The 19,869-nt window shown below is 40.0% G+C and overlaps 1 protein-coding gene across 2 annotated transcripts in view; it reads left to right on the plus strand.

Moving 5' to 3' along the window:
- The window catches only part of CMSS1 (cms1 ribosomal small subunit homolog (yeast)), a 397,827-nt gene extending 377,958 nt beyond the window's left edge, over nt 1-19,869 (plus strand). For both annotated transcript variants that reach the window (XM_018058548.1, XM_018058605.1), the window contains exons 5-10: nt 5,215-5,274; nt 6,220-6,322; nt 9,615-9,675; nt 10,110-10,197; nt 18,078-18,166; nt 19,575-19,869. In XM_018058548.1, coding sequence (XP_017914037.1) covers nt 5,215-5,274; nt 6,220-6,322; nt 9,615-9,675; nt 10,110-10,197; nt 18,078-18,166; nt 19,575-19,658 — 485 coding nt within the window. In that variant the 3' untranslated portion in view covers nt 19,659-19,869. The remainder of the gene's footprint in view (nt 1-5,214; nt 5,275-6,219; nt 6,323-9,614; nt 9,676-10,109; nt 10,198-18,077; nt 18,167-19,574) is intronic.

Consider the following 19,869-nt stretch of genomic DNA (forward strand, 5'->3'; position numbering starts at 1 on the left):
CTGTGCCAAGGGGACTCCATTCCAGGAATCTGTATCTATTGTAATGCTCTGCAGGCAAGTCTGATCATATCCAGACTTGGGAGATTATAATTTTAAAGATCATCAGAGGCTCTACAACAGGATACAGAGGGCAACATCTTTGAAGTTACTCACATACTGTGAATTTGTATGCACTGGGTCACAACATAAGTCTCATTTAATTCAGTAATAGTTTACTCCCTAACACTCTGAAGTATTTATAGACAGACTTCTTCTGACATAAAGAATTTGGAAGATAGACATGCTTTTTTATACATCTTAGGTACAGCATTAATAATACTGCTTGGTTGCTAGACCATGCTCATCATTGGTTGATCAAGGCCCCTGTGTTTTATTGCGGTTTGTTTCATTGTCTTTCATTGTGGTGCTGTGCTCTGTTGTGTTAATATCGCATTTTGATGTGTTATTCCTGCTCTTCCCCACCCACACTCCGATTTCCTTTCTCCATAGGCATCGACGCTAATGAGTCACTGTTCATTTTTTAAAATGCGTATGTCACATTGTTGCACGTGGAAGCTTTTTACAGTTTATTTAAATGAAGTTGTGCTGCACCTCTCCTTCTCTTTCCTCCCTGAAAGCTTTTTCAGGATACCTGTGTAGCTTTACGTACATGTAGTTCATTGCTTCTAAAATGCTACATAGTATTCCAGTGAGTTCATCTACCACTTATTGTTCATGCATTTTCTCCTATATGGATGTTTAGGTTGCTTCTAGTTCTCCAGCATTACAAATAATACTTGTGTGAAGGTTTTGAGTGTGTCTTTATAGACTACATGAGAATTTCTTTCCATAATGTTTCTTTCTTTCCATTACATTCCAGGAATGTAATCCTGGGTTCATAGGGATATGATATCAGTTCAGTTCAGTTCAGTAGCTCAGTCGTGTCCAACTCTTTGTGACCCCATGAATTGCAGCACACCAGGCCTCCCTGTCCATCACCAACTCCCAGAGTTCACCCAAACCCATGTTCATTGAGTCAATGATGCCATCCAGCCATCTCATCCTCCGTCACCCCCTTCTCCTCCTGCCCTCAATCCCTCCCAGCATCACAGTCTTTTCCAATGAGTCAACTCTTCTCATGAGGTGGCCAAAATATTGGAGTTTCAGCTTTAGCATCAGTCCTTCCAATGAACACCCAGGACTGATCTCCTTTAGCATGGAGGGTTGGATCTCCTTGCAGTCCAAGGGACTTTCAAGAGTGTTCTCCAACACCACAGTTCAAAAGCATCAATTCTTCGGTGCTCAGCTTTCTTCACGATGTACGCCTTAATTTTATTACTATCCAGCATAACAATACCACTTTATACTTCACCAGTAGTTCCCAAGAATTTCCATCATCCTACCTTCTCAGCAATACTTGGTACATCTTTTTAACAACTGCCATTCTAATGTATATGCACAATGTTATCTCATCTTATATTAATTTGTACGTCTATGGTGACTGGTGAGTTTGGGCATCTCCACAAAGATCCGTTAGCTGTTTCAGCTTTACCTTTGTATATTGCCTATTTCCATGGATTTGAAAATAAAAATGTTTCATTAGTCCACTGAATGTACAACAAGCTTCTCTTTCACTACTCTAAAAAATGATGACTCAAATTGAAGAAAGTAGGGAAAACCACTAGACCATTCAGGTATGACTTAAATAAAATCCCTTATGATTATACAGTGGAAGTGAGAAATAGATTTAAGGGCCTAGATCTGATAGATAGAGTGCCTGATGAACTATGGAATGAGGTTCGTGACATTGCACAGGAGACAGGGATCAAGACCATCCCCATGGAAAAGAAATGTAAAAAAGCAAAATGGCTGTCTGGGGAGGCCTTACAAATAGTTGTGAAAAGAAGAGAGGTGAAAAGCAAAGGAGAAAGATATAAGCATCTGAAGGCAGAGTTCCAAAGAATAGCAAGAAGAGATAACAAAGCCTTCTTCAGCAATCAATGCAAAGAAATAGAGGAAAACAACAGAATGGAAAGACTAGAGATCTCTTCAAGAAAATTAGAGATACCAAGGGAACATTTCATGCAAAGATGGGCTTGATAAAGGACAGAAATGGTATGGACCTAACAGAAGCAGAAGATATTAAGAAGAGGTGGCAAGAATACACGGAAGAACTGTACAAAAGAGATCTTCACAACCCAGTTAATCATGTTGATGTGATCACTAATCTAGAGCCAGACATCTTGGAATGTGAAGTCAAGTGGGCCTTAGAAAGCATCACTACGAACAAAGCTAGTGGAGGTGATAGAATTCCAGTTGAGCTGTTCAAATCCTGAAAGATGATGCTGTGAAAGTGCTGCACTCAAATGCCAGCAAATTGGGAAAACTCAGCAGTGGCCATAGGACTGGAAAAGGTCAGTTTTCATTCCAATCCCAAAGAAAGGCAATGCCAAAGAATGCTCAAACTACCACACAATTGCACTCATCTCACATGCTAGTAAAGTAATGCTCAAAATTCTCCAAGCCAGGCTTCAGCAATACGTGAACTGTGAACTTCCAGATGTTTGCGCTGGTTTTAGAAAAGGCAGAGGAACCAGAGATAAAATTGCCAACATCCGCTGGATCATGGACAAAGCAAGAAAGTTCCAGAAAAACACCTATTTCTGCTTTCTTGACTATGCCAAAGCCTTTGACTGTGTGGATCACAATAAACTGTGGAAAATTCTGAAAGAGATGGGAATATCAGACCACCTGACCTGCCTCTTGAGAAATCTGTATGCAGGTCAGGAAGCAACAGTTAGAACTGGACGTGGAACAACAGACTGGCTCCAAATAGGAAAAGGAGTACCTCAAGGCTGTATATTGTCACCCTGCTTATTTAACTTCTATGCAGAGTACATCATGAGAAACGCTGGACTGGAAGAAACACAAGCTTGCCGGGAGAAATATCAATAACCTCAGACATGCAGATGATACCACCCTTATGGCAGAAAGTGAAGAGGAGCTAAAAAGCCTCTTGATGAAAGTGAAAGAGGAGAGTGAAAAAGTTGGCTTAAAGCTCAACATTCAGAAAACGAAGATCATGGCATCTGGTCCCATCACTTCATGGGAAATAGATGGGGAAACCGTGGAAACAGCGTCAGACTTTAGTTTTTTGGGCTCCCAAATCACTGCAGATGGTGACTGCAGCCATGAAATTAAAAGACGCTTACTCCTTGGAAGAAAAGTTATGACCAACCTAGATAGCATATTCAGAAGCAGAGACATTACTTTGCCGACTAAGGTCTGTCTAGTCAAGGCTATGGTTTTTCCAGTAGTCATGTATGGATGTGAGAGTTGGACTGTGAAGAAGGCTGAGCACCGAAGAATTGCTTTTGAACTGTGGTGTTGGAGAAGACTCTTGAGAGTTCCTTGGACTGCAAGGAGATCCAACCAGTCCATTCTGAAGGAAATCAACCCTGGGATTTCTTTGGAAGTAATGATGCTAAAGCTGAAGCTCCAGTACTTTGGCCACCTCATGTGAAGAGTTGACTCATTGGAAAAGACTCTGATGCTGGGAGGGATTGGGGGCAGGAGGAGAAGGGGACGACAGAGGATGAGATGGCTGGATGGCATCACGGACTTGATGTACGTGAGTCTGAGTGAACTCCGGGAGATGGTGATGGACAGGGAGGCCTGGCGTTCTGTGATTCATGGGGTCGCAAAGAGTCAGGCACGACTGAGCGACTGAATTGAACTGAACTGAACTGAAAAAATGATGGGCAGTCTTCTTTGGAGAAATGTCTGTTTAGGTCACTCATTATCAGAGAAATGCAAATCAAAACCACAATGAGTTACCATTTCATGCCAGTCAGAATGGCTGCTATCCAAAAGTCTACAAGCAATAAATGCTGGAGAGGGTGTGGAGAAAAGGGAACCCTCTTACACAGTTGGTGGGAATGCAAACTAGTACAGCCACTATGGAGAACAGTGTGGAGATTCCTCAAAAAACTGGAAATAGAACTGCCTTATGACCCAGCAATCCCACTGCTGGGCATAGACACTGAGGAAACCAGAATTGAAAGAGACACGTGTACCCCAGTGTTCATCGAAGCACTGTTTATAATACCCAGGACATGGAAGCAACCTAGATGTCCATCAGCAGACAAATGGATAAGAAAGCAGTGGTACATATACACAATGGAGTATTACTCAGCCATTAAAAAGAATACATTTGAATCAGTTCTAATGAGGTGGATGAAACTAGAGCCTATTATAGAGAGCAAAGTAAGCCAGAAAGAAAAACACCAATACAGTGTACTAATGCATATATATGGAATTTAGAAAGATGGTAGCGATAACCCTGTATGCAAGACAGCAAAAGAGACACAGATGTATAGAACAGACTTTTGGACTCTGTGGGAGAGGGAGAGGGTGGGATGATTTGGGAGAATGGCATTGAAACATGTATAATATCATATGTGCAATGAATCACCAGTCCAGGTTCAATGCAGGATACAGGATGCTCGGGGCTGGTGCACTGGGATGACCCAGAGGGATGGTATGGGGAGGGAGGTCGGAGGGGGGTTCAGGGTAGGGAACATGTGTATACCCATGGCGTATTCATGTTGATATATGGCAAAACCAATACAATATTGTAAAGTAATTAGCCTCCCTCCAATTAATATAAATAAATTTAATTAAAAAAAAAGAAATGAAGCACCCTGTGCTCTGGAAGAACTGGCAGAACAGGTCCTCAGATAGATTATTTTCAGGAGACGATTTTCTGAGCCCAATTCTTCCATCTTTTCATATCTAGAGAAGCCTTCATGGTGAGTGTATGCTCTTTGTGACTAGCAGTAACCTTCATATGACTGGTAGTAGCAGCAACTTTCTGCAAACAAATGTGCTTGATTGCATGCACTCTCCCTATACTAAAATTATGTGTATCCTGACCTTCCTCCCTAACTCTTTGTAACAGTTTTTCAGAGCTTTCTGAAATGCTGTCTCCCAGGCGATAATCCTCGTTTTGTCCCAAATAAAACTGAACTCACAGCTCAAAGGAAAAAAAAATGATGGGCAGTTAAAAGTCTATTGTTGGTGCTGCTGTTGTTTAAAATGCTAGACAACACTTTAAAATAAATGAGTCCTCAACTCATTAATGTTGTACAACCTGTTCAAGAATACATCATTCACATTTAATGTTTCGAGTGTGTTTGCAAAATCGTCTACAAAGTATGCTTCTCATATTTCTAGACTCCTGCTTCCTCAAGGCCAATGATTTAACTCACAGTCTTTCGTCATATCTAAAAGAAGGTAAGTAAACTTTTTTAAAAAACTATTCATCAAATTGTTATTTCCATTAAAACATGAGGTTTGTCTCTTTAAAATAAAAACTTTTAAAACCTCAAATTTAAAATGAAGTTCCCATCCTAAGTGGATTTTAAATTAATGTTTTTTAGGTCCATCTTGATATTTAATTTATTTACTTTAATTTTTTCTTGTTTTTCTCTGGTTTTGGGGATTTGAGTTTTGGTCTTGTTTTTGTTGTACAGCACATTAGATGTGTTGCTCTTGGAATCCAGAGAATTATATTGGTGTTCTCGCCCCAAGTACCCCATCAATTTGATGTTTGACTTGGCACAAGTTACTGAGGACTCCTCCAGGACTCTTTTGTTATCTGAAAGACTGGGAAGTGGGGCTATGATCTTGACCCCAACTCTGAAATTCTGTTCCCATGTTCAGAACTCAGACCTTGGCTGTTGCTCGGTCTGACTTTGTCTTTTTCATTGTATGTAGGCGGTAATAATTAGATTACTCATGGTAGATAGTCATTCATTGTGACCAATAATGAGCTAGTTTAGATACAGTAATTTAGCCTTCTTTTTTCACATTCTAACCAATTCTGATGACACTCAACTTGAGTTCATAAACCTTTCTTAGCCTCAAATACAGCAAATGTAAATGCAGGTAATAATAGAATCAGTCTCACTGGTTATTAAGTTTTCTTTGTCTTTTTTCTTTTGTACAAACTTTTTTTACTTAGTTCTAAAGCTGGTCGCATTTAGTTATTTAGTTAGCGTACTTTATGTTTTGTGGTATAAATTAATGATGTTCCATTTTAATGTCTAGCATAACCAGAGAATAGTATCTGACAATGCTCACTGTATGAAATAATAGTGAAGTAACTGGACAGTGTTCAACTCTGGAGCCTTAGTTTGCTATACGTAGGGTGATGTTTTCCTTATGCTCTTTTTTCAGTCTGCCCCAAATGGGTGAAGCTTCGGAAAAACCACAGTGAGAAGAAATCAGTCCTGATGCTGATTATCTGTGGCTCTGCCATCCGAGCTCTGGAGCTCATTAGGTTGGAAGCTTCACCTGTTCTATTTCGTGACTGTTTTCTGAGTAACCGATGTATGCCAAGCTGATAGGTTCTATTTGCTGGCAATGTAGCAGTGAACGAAATACACAGAGTCTCCTCTCTCATGGAACTTACTCTCCAATGAGGGAGACAGATGATAAACAAATAAAATACACATTATAATGTCAAGTAGTGATAAGTTATGTAAGAAAAAAACAACTCATGGCAAAGGAATAGAAGAGAATGGGGGCTGCTTTTAAAAGGATAATTGCAGAAAGCCTCTCTTAGGAGACTGACATTTGGACAGAGAGTTTTGCACAGTGAATGAGAACGCCAAGCAGATGTCTGGGAGAAGAGTGTTCCAGGCAGAGGGCATAGTAGATACAAAAGGCCCTGAGATGGAGTACCGTTGGAGGATTTGAGCAGAGGAGTCACATGATCTGAATTATTATTCTAAAGGTTCACTTCGGCTCCTGTGTGGAGAACACACTTTGTAGAGGGCAAGGGTGAAAGCTGGGAGATTATACAGGCAATAACCAATTTGGAGAAATAAATGAAAGAAAAGATCTAATTTAAAACCATATAACAAGAAAAAATAGAACACCAATGCATAAACCTCTCAAAATTTAGATGAAGAAAATATTACACAAGGGATGCAGAACATCTTAAACAGAAAAGTGAACCATGTTGTTAAATTGGAAAATTTGATGTAAATATATCTGTTTACCTAGAATAATCTACAAATTTCATAGATTTCCAATGAAACTTCTATAAAGTTGTTTTTTACGCTAGATAAAATAGTTCTAAATTCATATAATACAGAAGAAATAATAGCTGTGGAAATTCGAAAAAAGAATGGTAATAAAGGCCTATAGTATCCATCAGATTGTTTTATTAAGAGCCATATTGCAAAGTCTCAACAATCAAAACAGTATGGAACGGGCATGTGCATGACAGGTCAAAACAGTGGAGCAGAATTATAAGTTCGTAAGTAGACCCATGTGTATATGTACAGAATATGGCAAAAGTAACAAATTAGTAGGGAAATATAGACTTTAATAATTGGCATTGGAACAACCAGGTAGCCATCTGAAAAAATTAACTTGGATCCACATCTCACTTCTTATACCAAGAAAAATGCCAAATGGACCAAAAATTTACATATAAAAATTCCATTTTATAGATAATTTGTAGGTACTTTACTAAGTGCTTTCACATACCTTTTCATTTACTGTAGTTTTTGTAGAATAAACAAAAAGGCTTCCACTGAATCTGTAGTAACATTCAGTTTCAAAGAAGAGCCATCAGAGTAAAATGGATTTACTGGGACTCAGCCCTCTCCCGGAGCCAGGCTCTTGCTTAGCTTTGACCAGAGACAAAACAAAGAAGAATCCAAGTCCTGAAGAAAAAGAACTTGATCAAATACACTAAAGTGCAAAGTAGATTCTTGGTAGTTATTTAGCCTCTATTTTTCTAAATGAAGTAATCTGACCATGAGTAGTTTTTAATGATTGTTAATAGTCCTTCAAATCCTTCTTTCCTGCTCGGCACTCACATTAAATTGTAAAATTCCCTCTCAGTAAAACAGAAGTGTTCCTTTTTTCTGCTCTAAACATAATTGATCTCTAAGACTCCAACTGGTTTTGGACAGCTGTACTTGCTGGCTCTGAAATCATAGGAGTTCACATTGACTTTTCAGTGTTTAAAAAACTACTGCTGCAGAACTTATTTCAGATTCAAACACTAGTGGCAAAGGGGTTGGCCTGAAGATGGCTTCTTAAAAACAAGCTGTCACATCGATTTGAGTACATAAATGCCTTTCTGAGAGGCATAGAAGCACCGTGGTGTTGTACTTCATTTGCCAATTCTCGGTGTTTTTCTGTGTCTTCAGTAATATTATGATCCATGTCAAGGTTAAGTGATTTGCAGAAGGTGATTTCTGAGCAGGCACAATGAACCCTATTCATAAAGGTGACTATTGAATAATTCTAAATTTTGTAAGATTACCTGTTCTCTTGAGAACCATACGCTATATTAAATATGGCCCCTAAATTGTCTTCTTAGTTAACCTCATCACGGAGAAAGCTCATATATAAGTACAGACTCAAGTGCAACAGAATTTGTGTAGAATGAGTCACCACTTTGTAACTTCATATATTCCCACTGGTCAGTAATATTTCTCAAGTATAATAGTGATATATAAAGGAGAGTAGTATTCCAAGCAGCATTCCCATGTTCTCATCCCAAACATCAACTAGAAGATTTTTCTTTTATACCCAGTTTTACACATTTATACCCAAAGCATTCCCACATGTAAAATTTTACAGATAAGCTCACTCTTCAAAGTCAATAAAAGTAGGAGGCTCCTCTGAATGCAGGGCACGAGCCCGCTTACCCTGAGCCCTCTGGGCAGCCACACACAGACCTCTGTACATGGCCTTGGGCTCCGAGGAGCACAGGCTGACATCACTGCTAAGATTCTCCCAACCAAATTTTGGGTGAGAACTATACTGCAGAGTTTGAAGATAAATTCTCCGCCAGGGATCTAAAATATAGAACTTTTGTATTAAAGGTGTTAAAAAACAAAATCCAACCAAGTAAATTAAAGGTCAAATCGACTTTTTCAACAATTCGTGGATCAGGCAGCATCCCATCTAGCTACTAGAAGGGCACCCTGAGGGGTTGTGCACAGTGGAAGGTTTTTTGGAAAAACGGTGGAGCAAGGGGAGAGCAGAACGACCTATTATTAGGCCAAAACATCTTTTGGGGTAGGGGAGGAAGCAGCAAGGTTTTAGCTTCCTTTGGGGGTTGGAGAGCCCCACAGAACAGGTTATCTTACTGGGGCTTGACCAGAAATTTCAGACTGGTTGATTAAGATTACATTTCTGAGAGAAGTGGAAACTGTAGTTAGATCAAATATTAAATCTGGGTTCAGTATCATGAGCTTTTAGCAAGAGTGATGCCATGTTGAGACTGTGGTTTTCATTTTAATACAGGTAAAAGGCAAGTCTACATGTTTCAGTAATCAAGGAAACCTAAGTAAAGTTAACCTTGTTTCTGAAAGTTAAAAGCCAATCCAGATGCATGCCTGAATAAAGGCCACCCCACTTTTGTTCCAGAGATGGGCTGAAAATCAGGATTTCTGTTTATGTGTGTATATCCACATATATATGTACATATATACCTACATAAATGTGCATATTCTTTTAAATAAATCAAAGGGTAATACATAAGTAGTTGGCATGGCCCTGAATGAGTGAGTTTTCTTACAAGTAAATCTATTTCTTTTCATTAGGTCAATGACTGCATTCAAAGGAGACAGCAAAGTTATAAAATTATTCGCAAAACACATAAAGGTAAGCGAGGGCCTGTGGTTCCTGGTGAGGAGTGGAAGTGATACCTCAGGGCCACTTCCAGACCTCAGTTTCTTCACTTCAACCGCTTTACCTTATCTCCTTAGCAAGCGTGTTCTTTGGTGCCTTCCTTACATATTTAACACCCAATCTGATTTTCTTTGCATTCCCTGCCTTTGTCCCCACAACAGTCACCATTCCTCTGTGCTCTGATATTCTTGTACAGAAGCTGAGGCTTAACCAGTTTTCTAGGGAGATGTTCTCTTCTGTCTTGATGTTAACCTTCTTTGCCCTGGAAGTTGACCCTAAACAGGAGTAGCTCCTTTTGCTGTTTCACTTCTGCTGTTTAGCTTTTAGATTAAATGCTCTTAAAATTGGGCTGTGATTGAACTTTCTAATGACTCTTCTTTTTTCCCTTCTCTTCCATTTTGAAATAGGTCCAGGAGCAGGTAAAATTGCTGGAGAAGCGGGTAGTACACCTGGGTGTAGGAACTCCAGGGAGGATTAAAGAGCTCATTAAACAAGGTATGAAAAGAGGTAGTAATACTCCTACCCAGAGCTGAGTGTTTGCCTTACCCTGCGTGAGTCTGGGAAATCACGTGTGTGATGCAGTGAGACCAGACCTCTGTGTTTTTAGTTAATTCAGGGTTGGAAGCTCAGCCTTTAGTCTCGAAAAACCAGCCAGCAGGTGTAGTGCAGTGGGGAATGATAAGGACTGTTGCAAACTACAGTACGTGTGCCCATCTAAACACATTCACATTCCAGTTGCTTTAAGGAGGTTGGTGGATTCACAGTTTATTACACCAGTTTGCAGCCTCTGGACTTTGTAAAGCTAATGTGTTGAGTGTTTCCCTCTCACTTAATTGAGAGGCTCCCCAAGGCTCCCATTCCAGTTGAGGGCTGATATAGAAAACATGTTAAAAAAACGCAGTTTCTATGGATGAAATTCAAGTATTCTAGAACACTTCTCGCGAGTTCATTTCCTTTTAGTGCTTTACCCAGAAAGTATTCCAGGTAGCATTCACTGGTGGGTTTTTATAGTTTGATGACTTTCTCAAAGCCAGTAGCCTAAAAACCTTTTGGCCTACTGATGATCTTAGTATATTTTTCTACCTGCCAGACAGATTAAAGTATTTCTTTTAAATGCTCATTTCCAAATGACATGTTCAAAACTTTATTTTATAACTGTCTGGAGCTGTTCCTTGATTTCTGTGTGTCTAAAAGTAATGTGTTCATCAACATAGTATCTCAGTATAGAGATGGTCTTTTACCTGGAAGCAAAAAAGAGCTAAAAATACTATTGTTTCTCTCCAGATGAAAACCATGCATTAATGAACCTACTATATGCAGAAGTCTGTGCAATTACAGGTAGCAAACTTGGTAGACCCAGACAAGGAGAGGGAAAGAAATATTTTTTGAGTTCCTACTTGTACTGAGTGCTATGCTAAACACCCTTACATATCTCATTTAGTACACACAGCATCGTTGCAGGCTAGCATTCTTATTTCTTAAGAGAGAAAACTGCAGCTTGGAAGGGTTACGTAGCCCCTCCCAAGACCCTCTCATTCCAGGCCTTCCTGATTCCAGAGGCTTTCCCCTTCAAGAAACTACTGATCTAGTTGAAGAGATAAGTGTACATGGAATGAGAATGACAGCAGGAAGAGCTGAGGGCCAAACCAGCAGGGGTCTGTATGAGTTGAGATGAAGGAGAGGTTGTTTCGGTGGCTGAATCTGCAAGGAAGGCTTTATAGAGAAAGGAGTCTTTAACTGATATTTGAAGTATGGATAGGATTAAAATAGGATCTTTGAAGTATGGAGATGTGAGAAAAGCATTCAGGAATGAGAGAACAGCTGAATCAGAAGTAGGCATGTAGATACACAGTCTATATAGAGGAGGAAACACATAAGCAATATCGTGTCAAGGAGAAGAGCCTCTGCTGTAGACTGAAGCCTCTGGGTGCACATCCCAGATCTGGCAGCTACCATCTCTGGGGCTTGGCAAGTTTCTTAACATTTCTGAACCTGTTTCTTTATCTGAATGACAGAGATGAGAAATGCACCCACCTTATTGCAAAATTCAGACTTAAGTTGAAGAAAGTAGGGAAAACCACTAGGCCATAAAGGGATAACCTAAATCAAATCTCTTACGATGAGACAAATAGATTCAAGGCATTAGATCTGATAAACAGAGTGCCTGAAGAACTGTGGACAGAGGTTCACGACATTATATAGAAAGTGGTGATCAAAACCACCCCCAAGGAAAAGAAATGCAAAAAGGCAAAATGGCTGCCTGAAGAGACCTTACAAAGAGCTGAGAAACGAAGAGATGCAAAAGGCAAAGGAGAAAAGGAGAGATATACCCATCTGAATGCAGAGTTCCAAAGAATAGCAAGGAGAGATAAGAAAGCCTTCCTCAGTGAACAATGCAAAGAAATAACGGAAAACAATAGAATAGGAAAGACTGGAGGTCTCTTCAAGAAAATTAGAGATACCAAGGGAACATTTCATGCAAAGATGGGCTTGATAAATGACAGAAATGGTATGGACCTAACAGAAGCAGAAGATATTAAGAAGAGGTGGCAAGAATACACAGAAGAAATATACAAAAAAGATCTTCATGACCCAGATAACCACGAGGTATGATCACTTACCTAGAGCCAGACATCCTGGAATGTGAAGTCAGGTGGGCTTTAGGAAGCATCAGTATGAACAAAGCTAGTGGAGATGATGGAATTTCAGCTGGGCTAGTTCAAATCCTAAAAGAAGTGAAGGTTTCTCAGTTGTGTCTGACTCTTTGCATCTCTGAAATTCTCCAGGCCAGAATACTGGAGTGGGTAATCATGCCCTTCTCCAGGGGATCTTCCCAACCCAGGGATTGAACCCAGAGCTCCTGCATTGCAGGAGCTGAGCCACCAAGGAAGGCCATCCTAAAAGATGATGCTGTTAAAGTGCTGCAGTCAATATGCCAGCAAATACGGAAAACTCAGCAGTGGTTACAGGACTGGAAAAGGTCAGGTTTCATTCCAATCCCAAAGAAAGGCAGTGCCAAAGAATGTTCAAACTACTGCACAATTGCACTCATTTCACATACTAACGAAATAATGCTCAAAATTCTCCAAGCCACGCTTCAACAGTACTTCAACCAAGAACTTCCAGATGTTCAAGCTGGATTTAGAAAAGGCAAAAGAACCAGAGATCAAATTGCCAACATCTGTTGGATCATCGAAAAAGCAAGAGAGTTCCAGAAAAACATCTACTTCTGCTTCATTGACTATGCTAAAGCCTTTGATTGTGTGGATCACAACAAACTGTGGAAATTTTTTAGAGATGGGAATACCAGACTACCTTACTTGCCTCGTGAGAAATCTGTATGCAAGTCAAGAAGCAACAGTTAGAACCAGACTTGGGAAAACAGACTGGTTCCAAACTGGGAAAGGAGTATGTCAAGGCTATATGTTGTCACCCTGTTTTAACGTATATTCAGAGTACATCATACAAAATGCCAGGCTGGATGAAGCACAAGCTGGAATCAAGATTGCCAGGAGAAATGTCAATAACCTCAGATATGCAGATGACACTACCTTTATGGCAGAAAGCAAAGAAGAGCTAAAGAGTCTCTTGATGAAAGTGAAAGAGGAGAGTGAAAAAGTTGGCTTAAAACTCAACATTCAGAAAACTAAGATCATGGCATCCAGTCCCATCACTTCATGGCAAATAGATGGGGAAACCATGGAAACAGTGGCAGACTTTATTTTGGGGGGCTCCAAAATCACTGCAGATGGTGATTGCAGCCATGAAATTAAAAGACGTTTGCTCTTGGAAAAAAAAAGGTATGACCTACCTACACAGCATACTAAAAAGCGGAGACATTACTTTGCCAACAAAGGTCCGTCTAGTCAAGGCTATGGTTTCTTCAGTAGTCATGTATGGATGTGAGAGTTGGACCATAAAGAAGGCTGAGCACTGAAGAATTGATGCTTTTGAACTGTCGTGTTGGAGAAGACGCTTGAGAGTCCCTTGGACTGCAAGGAGATCCAACCAGTCCATTGCAAAGGCAATCAATCCTGAATATTCATTAGAAGGACTGATGCTGAGACTGAAGCTCCAGTACTTTGGCCACCTGATGTGAAGAGCCAACTCGTTAGAAAAGACCCAACTCCTTAGAAAAGACCCTGATGCTGGAAAGGATTGAAGGCAGGAGGAGAAGGGGACGACAAGAGGACAAGATGGTTGGATGGCATCACTGACTCAATAGACATGGGTTTGAGCAAGCTCCAGGAGATGGTGAAGGACAGAAAAGCCTGGCATGCTGCAGTCCATGGGGTTGAAAAAGTGGGACACTATCGAGCGACCGAATAACAAGGGGTATGTTACGCCAATAAAAAACTAAACACAGTGAGTGTCACTCCTTAGGAGCTCAACAAATACTGCTGCTGTTGCTGCTAAGTTGCTTCAGTCGTGTCCGACTCTGTGACCCCATAGACGGCAGCCCACCAGGCTTCCCCATCCCTGGGATTCTCCAGGCAAGAACACTGGAGTGGGTTGCCATTTCCTTCTCCAATGCATGAAAGTGAAAAGTGAAAGGGAAGTCGCTCAGTCGTGTCCGACTCTTAGCGACCCCATGGACTGCAGCCCACCAGGCTCCTCCGTCCATGGGATTTTCCAGACAAGAGTAGTGGAGTGGGGTGCCATTGCCTTCTCTGCAACAAATACTAGTTACTACTTTTATAAAAGAGACCACCTTTCTTGGTTGGAGACTTTACTGGCTATAGTAGTCTGTACTTCAGTTGGAAAGAAAGTCAGATTTTGGAGGCAGGCCCTTGCACAGTGATTGCCTGGATTTTTGTCTTGTGGCCTCAGGAGGGTGTTGAAAGTGAAAGAGCAGGTGAGAGGTGCTCATAGTCCATCTGGGAGACATGGAGTCAGGAGAGACTGGCTGGGCAGCCGGAGGGCCCAGGGATGCGCGGTCGTCTCCACCACTTAGCCAAAGGCTCACCGCTCCCTTAGTGTATTCCACATGTTTTCTGTGTGTCACCACCACCGCCCCACCCCCACCCCAGGCAACAGGGCCACTTTTTTCCATATTTAATATTTAAAAGAGAGAGAGGGAGACAGAGAAAACAAAGCTGTTCAGATTGTTGAAATTAGAGTTCTACAGAGTTGTGAAAACTCACTGTGAAACCTTACTTCATCTAAGAAGTGGAAAAATCATTTAAGGAGCTATTGACTTTTTTATAAAAGGAAAATAACTCTTCTGATTCTGACTGAATGAATGGTTTAATATTCATTGACTACAGATGTTAGGCTGTATACAAAGCGTTTAAAGAGAAACAATTCCATCACTCTAAAAACTGAAAATTTAACAAAGTAAGTCAAATGGCACATACCACATTTTATGTAGCTGTTTATGACTTGAGATGTTTATATATATGCTATATTAAGGAGAGTTTCTAAACGTCAAAAGCTATCCCATAACATTTACAGACAGAATTGTATTGTTTTATTTAATAAGGGGATTTTCCAATTATAAGAGCCTTTGTAAAATGCAGAAAGATACAGAAAAGAAGTTACTTTAGAGATATCACTTATCAGCTAATATTAACTATATTTCTTTTCAGTCTTTTTTTATGCATTTATCAATATATTTTTATAAGTGGAAATCATGCTGCATATCATAACTTTATAACTGTCTTCTCTACTTAATATGCTTCCCTGGTGGCTCAGACAATAAAGAATCCGCCTGCACTGTGAGACCTGGGTTCAATCCCTGGGTTGGGAAGATCCCCTGAAGGGGGGTATGGCAACCCACTCCAGTATTCTTGCCTGGAGAATCCACATGGACAGAGGAGCCTGGCGGGCTGCAGTTCATGGGGTCACAAAGAGTGGGACACGACTAAGCACAGCACCCAATATGTCAATATATCATGAGAACTTTCCATGGCATGAAATAGTTTTATTTTTTCATTTTTAGTGGCTGCATAATATCCTGTTGGGCTTTTTTCCAGTTTAGCAGAGATATAATTGACATATATCATTGTATTAACCAAGGTGTGCGTGACTGGTACATATGATAACTATGAAATGATTACTACAATAAATTAGATTAATATCTGTCACTTCGCATAGTTCCCCATTTTTTTTTCTTATCATGGGTACATATGATACCTGTGAAATAATTACTATAGTAGGTTTGATTAACATCAGTCACTTCACATAGTTCCAATTGTTTTCCTTGTCATGAGAACTTTTAAGTTCTACTCTCTTTAGCCACTTTCACATATACAGAGTACAGTGTTGTTAACTGTAATCACCATGCTATATTTTACATCTCCAGCACTTATTTACCTTACAGCTGGAAGTTTTTACCCTTTGACCACCTTCATCTATTATTCCTGCCTCTCACCTCTGGCAACCACCATCAATCTATTCTCTGTAGCTATGAGTTCATTTTTTGGTTTGTTTGTTTGTTTGTTTTCAGGCTCAACATAGAAGTGAAATAATACAGTGTTTGTCTTTCTCTGTCTGACTTGTTGCACTCAGTATAATGCCATCAGGGACCACCCATGTTGTCAGAAATGGCAAGATTTTAATGTTTGTGTGTGTGTGTGTCTGTGTGTGTGACAAAGAACACTGACATTCTTTATCCATTCATTTGTCAGTGGGCACTTAGGTTGTTTCTGTGTCTTAGTTATTCGAAGTAATTTTGCAGTGAACATTGGGGTGCATATATCTTTTCAAGATAGTGAATTCGTTTCCTTTGGATATATACCCAGAAGTGGATTTACTGGGCTGTAGTGTGAGTTCTACTTTTAATTTGTAGAGAATCCTCTATAGTGTTTTCCATAATGGCTGCACAAATTTACAGTCCCCCCAGAAGTGCGCATGGGTTTCTTTTTCTCCACATCCTTGCCTGTACTTGTTATCTCTTGTCTTTTGGTAACAGTCATTCTCACAGGTAAAAAGTGACAGGTCATTGTGGATTTGATTTGCCGTTTCCCTGTTGGTTAGTGATGTTGAGCTCCTTTTATATAGCTGTTGGCCATTTGGACGTCTACTTTGGAAAAAATATCTATGCAGTTCCTACACCGATTTTTAAATCAGCCTCTTTTTTTTTTTGCCATGGAGCTGTTACCAGTTCTTTATATATTTTGGATATTGATTCCAAGTTATATGGGTGTTTAACAGTTCTATTAAGGCAGAATATTGGGTTGTTTCTAATTTTTTTGCTTGTATAAGTAGGTACACAGTTATCATCTTTTAAGTAACTGCTTAAGTTTCTGGTGTTTTATTGAAATGGAAGAAGAATTATTTTATCAAACTCCAAGCATTTTAAAGCTCATGTTATATCATGTCCAGTTGCCTTCCAGAGAGGCTGTACCTGTTTGCTATCCCACCATCAGGTCAATTATTTTTAAAGGAACACTATCAAGCCATTGTCTTTCTTCATTTATATCATTTTTAATTTACAGAGAGAGTCTTAAATAAGAGGCATTGTAGTTATAAGAAGCATGAAAAAGTCTTTAGGGAGAGAGAAAATTACTGAAATAAACCAGTAATGAGGGGAAGGGCTGCGGGATAAAAGAAGGCTTTGTTATTTATGTTTCCAGATGTGACAGCTTGCGGGCAATGGGGAGTAGGGAAAAGCTGACTGCCCAATTCTGGGACCTCTGAAGAAAAGACAGTCCCTGAGGTCCCCTTCCACCCCGCATTTCAATATTGTCTCTAGATAGACAGGAAGGCAGCAGGAATGAGTCGTCTACCAGTCTTCTCAAAGGACAACAGACTTTGGAGCTCTTTCATCTTAACTCTCTTCTCTGCCTGAAATTAACCTCTCAGCCCTGTCTTCAAACTTCTGCTGATTCACCTTTTCAGAGACAGGCAGACTCTACTGGATTCAACTCCTGAAGGGTCCCTGCCCTGACCTGTAGGATCAGTTCAGTTCAGTTGCTCAGTCATGTCCGACTCTTTGCGACCCATGGACTGCAGCACGCCAGGCCTCCCTGTCCATCACCAGCTCCCAAAGTTTACTCAAACTCATGAACTGTAGGATACATCTTACCAAATTCCTGTCAGAATGAGACTTCACCCTCTGGGGCTTGGTGAAATGGAGGCCTGGGATTGATTCTTTGCCAGCCCTTGAACATTTCACAAGCTTAGCAAGAGCAGCTTCCCCAAGAATCAGTGATAAGATTATAAGGAGAGCAAGTCTCGGAGCGCTGCATTTGTTTTCCATCAGACAGGGACAGCACTTAATGTGCAGAGATTAGTTGCCAGTGTTGGGGGGATGGGGTGGGGAGAAAAGAACAAATGAGGCCAGAAAAAAAAAGCAACCAAAGGAATAAAAAATCCTTTTAATAAGCTTATGTCATGAGTTCTTTAATGTAGCAACTCTCTGTCTCTTTCAGGTGGCCTTCATTTGAACCCCTTAAAGTTTCTGATTTTTGACTGGAACTGGAGAGATCAGAAGTTGAGAAGGATGATGGACATTCCCGAGGTACCGTGTAACCAGCAATCCAGCACTTCCCTTTAATCTTTTTTTTTTTTCAATTTGAACTTGAGTTCAAACACAGCAATAAAGTCTTTGACATGGGGAGCCAGCACATTCTGGCCTTTGAAATGATTTAACTCTGAAGTAACTACAATTATAGAGGCCATCTCACCCCTTACACATAACTGTATCCTTTCCATGTGTTTTATAGGAATCAGCTTTGTTTCTTCATTAAATGCCCAATGGCCTCTGCCCCTCTGGGGTCCACATCTATACTGTACTGTTGGGAAACAGGAAGGTCTGGAGGACTTGGTGTATTTCCCTGTGCCTTGTTTTAGAGACATGATCATCTTTGCCTTTTTATCCTTAGAAGTGCATTTGGAGGTGAGGGGCACAAAGTTGCCTCATTGCTTGCATCTCCACATACCCAAAAACCTGCTTACTTAATGAGCGATTTACATTTTGAGGAGCGGGGAAATTTTTTTGATGTCTCAGTGAATTAAAACTGATTGAATACCTTTGTGGGACCAGCATTAGCTGGTTATATATTTATGAAAGTCATCCATTATCATCATAAAGTGCCAATTGACTTGACACCCACCATGTTATCATGGGGCTAATCTTTCAGTCTAGCCTGATGCTTAGAAGTAGCTGCTGGAGAGAACAGGGTTGTGCAGTAATAAACATGGCTGCCAGTCACCAACCAGGAGTAAATCATGACAGTGACTATCAAAGAAGCTTGCAATCCAAATATGCTGAATTAATTTGCTGTATAAAACTATATCCTCAGAATAACCAAACCTGATTTTAACTGATTAGTGAGTTAGGCTAAAAACCACTGTCTGAGTTTCCTACACACACACATATGTATACACACACACAGAGTCTCCTGAACTGACTGGTTTCTTAAAACCAGTTTAACCAACTTGATGTCAGGCACATGAGGTCACATTTGATGATTTTGCTTATAATGTTAAATTGAGTAAGCCACTACTAGTTTTCTAATTATAATATGAGGAAGAAATAGTATTCACAAAAACTCTTTTAACCCAGACTTATTTTTATTGTGATGATGTCATTATTAGTAGTTAGCCTGTATTAAAATACTGTGTATAGTCTAGACATACTTTGGATATCTTAGAGAAACACCATTGTGTAAGATTTTTTTCTATGAGATTTTATTTTGAAGGGCTACAAACAAAAGGACATCTACATGAAACTGATGTCTTATATAGTTCCTCTTCCTTTACTTATGTAAATATTTCAAACCTGAATAAAATGTAGGTTTTACTCTTCCTGATTCTGGCCATAACAGCTGCATAAATACCAGGGAATCCAGATAGTTGAATTTATTCACCAAATCCATCCTCTCTTGATCTTAAACTTTTTTTTTTTCTTCTTTTCTCTCCCTTAGATAAGAAAGGAAGTTTTTGAACTTCTGGAAATGGGAGTCCTAAGTCTGTGCAAGACAGAATCTTTGAAGCTGGGCCTTTTCTAAATCCGGATCCTAATGCAAAGTCCTGTTTTCCTGGTGGGATTTGTATGGCTCTGGCCCATTGCAAGCACTTGGTAAATACCAGCTATTGTTTATTAAGTTGACTATATCACCAGATGGATCACTAGGAATCTTAGGTGGGGATTCTTTTACAAAATGAATGTGTCCTTTGCCAAATCCCTTGTGTAATAAAGCATCACTAACTTGTGTGTGA

The sequence above is a fragment of the Capra hircus genome, chromosome 1 (genome assembly GCF_001704415.2).
Source record: "Capra hircus breed San Clemente chromosome 1, ASM170441v1, whole genome shotgun sequence".
Taxonomy (NCBI): domain Eukaryota; kingdom Metazoa; phylum Chordata; class Mammalia; order Artiodactyla; family Bovidae; genus Capra; species Capra hircus.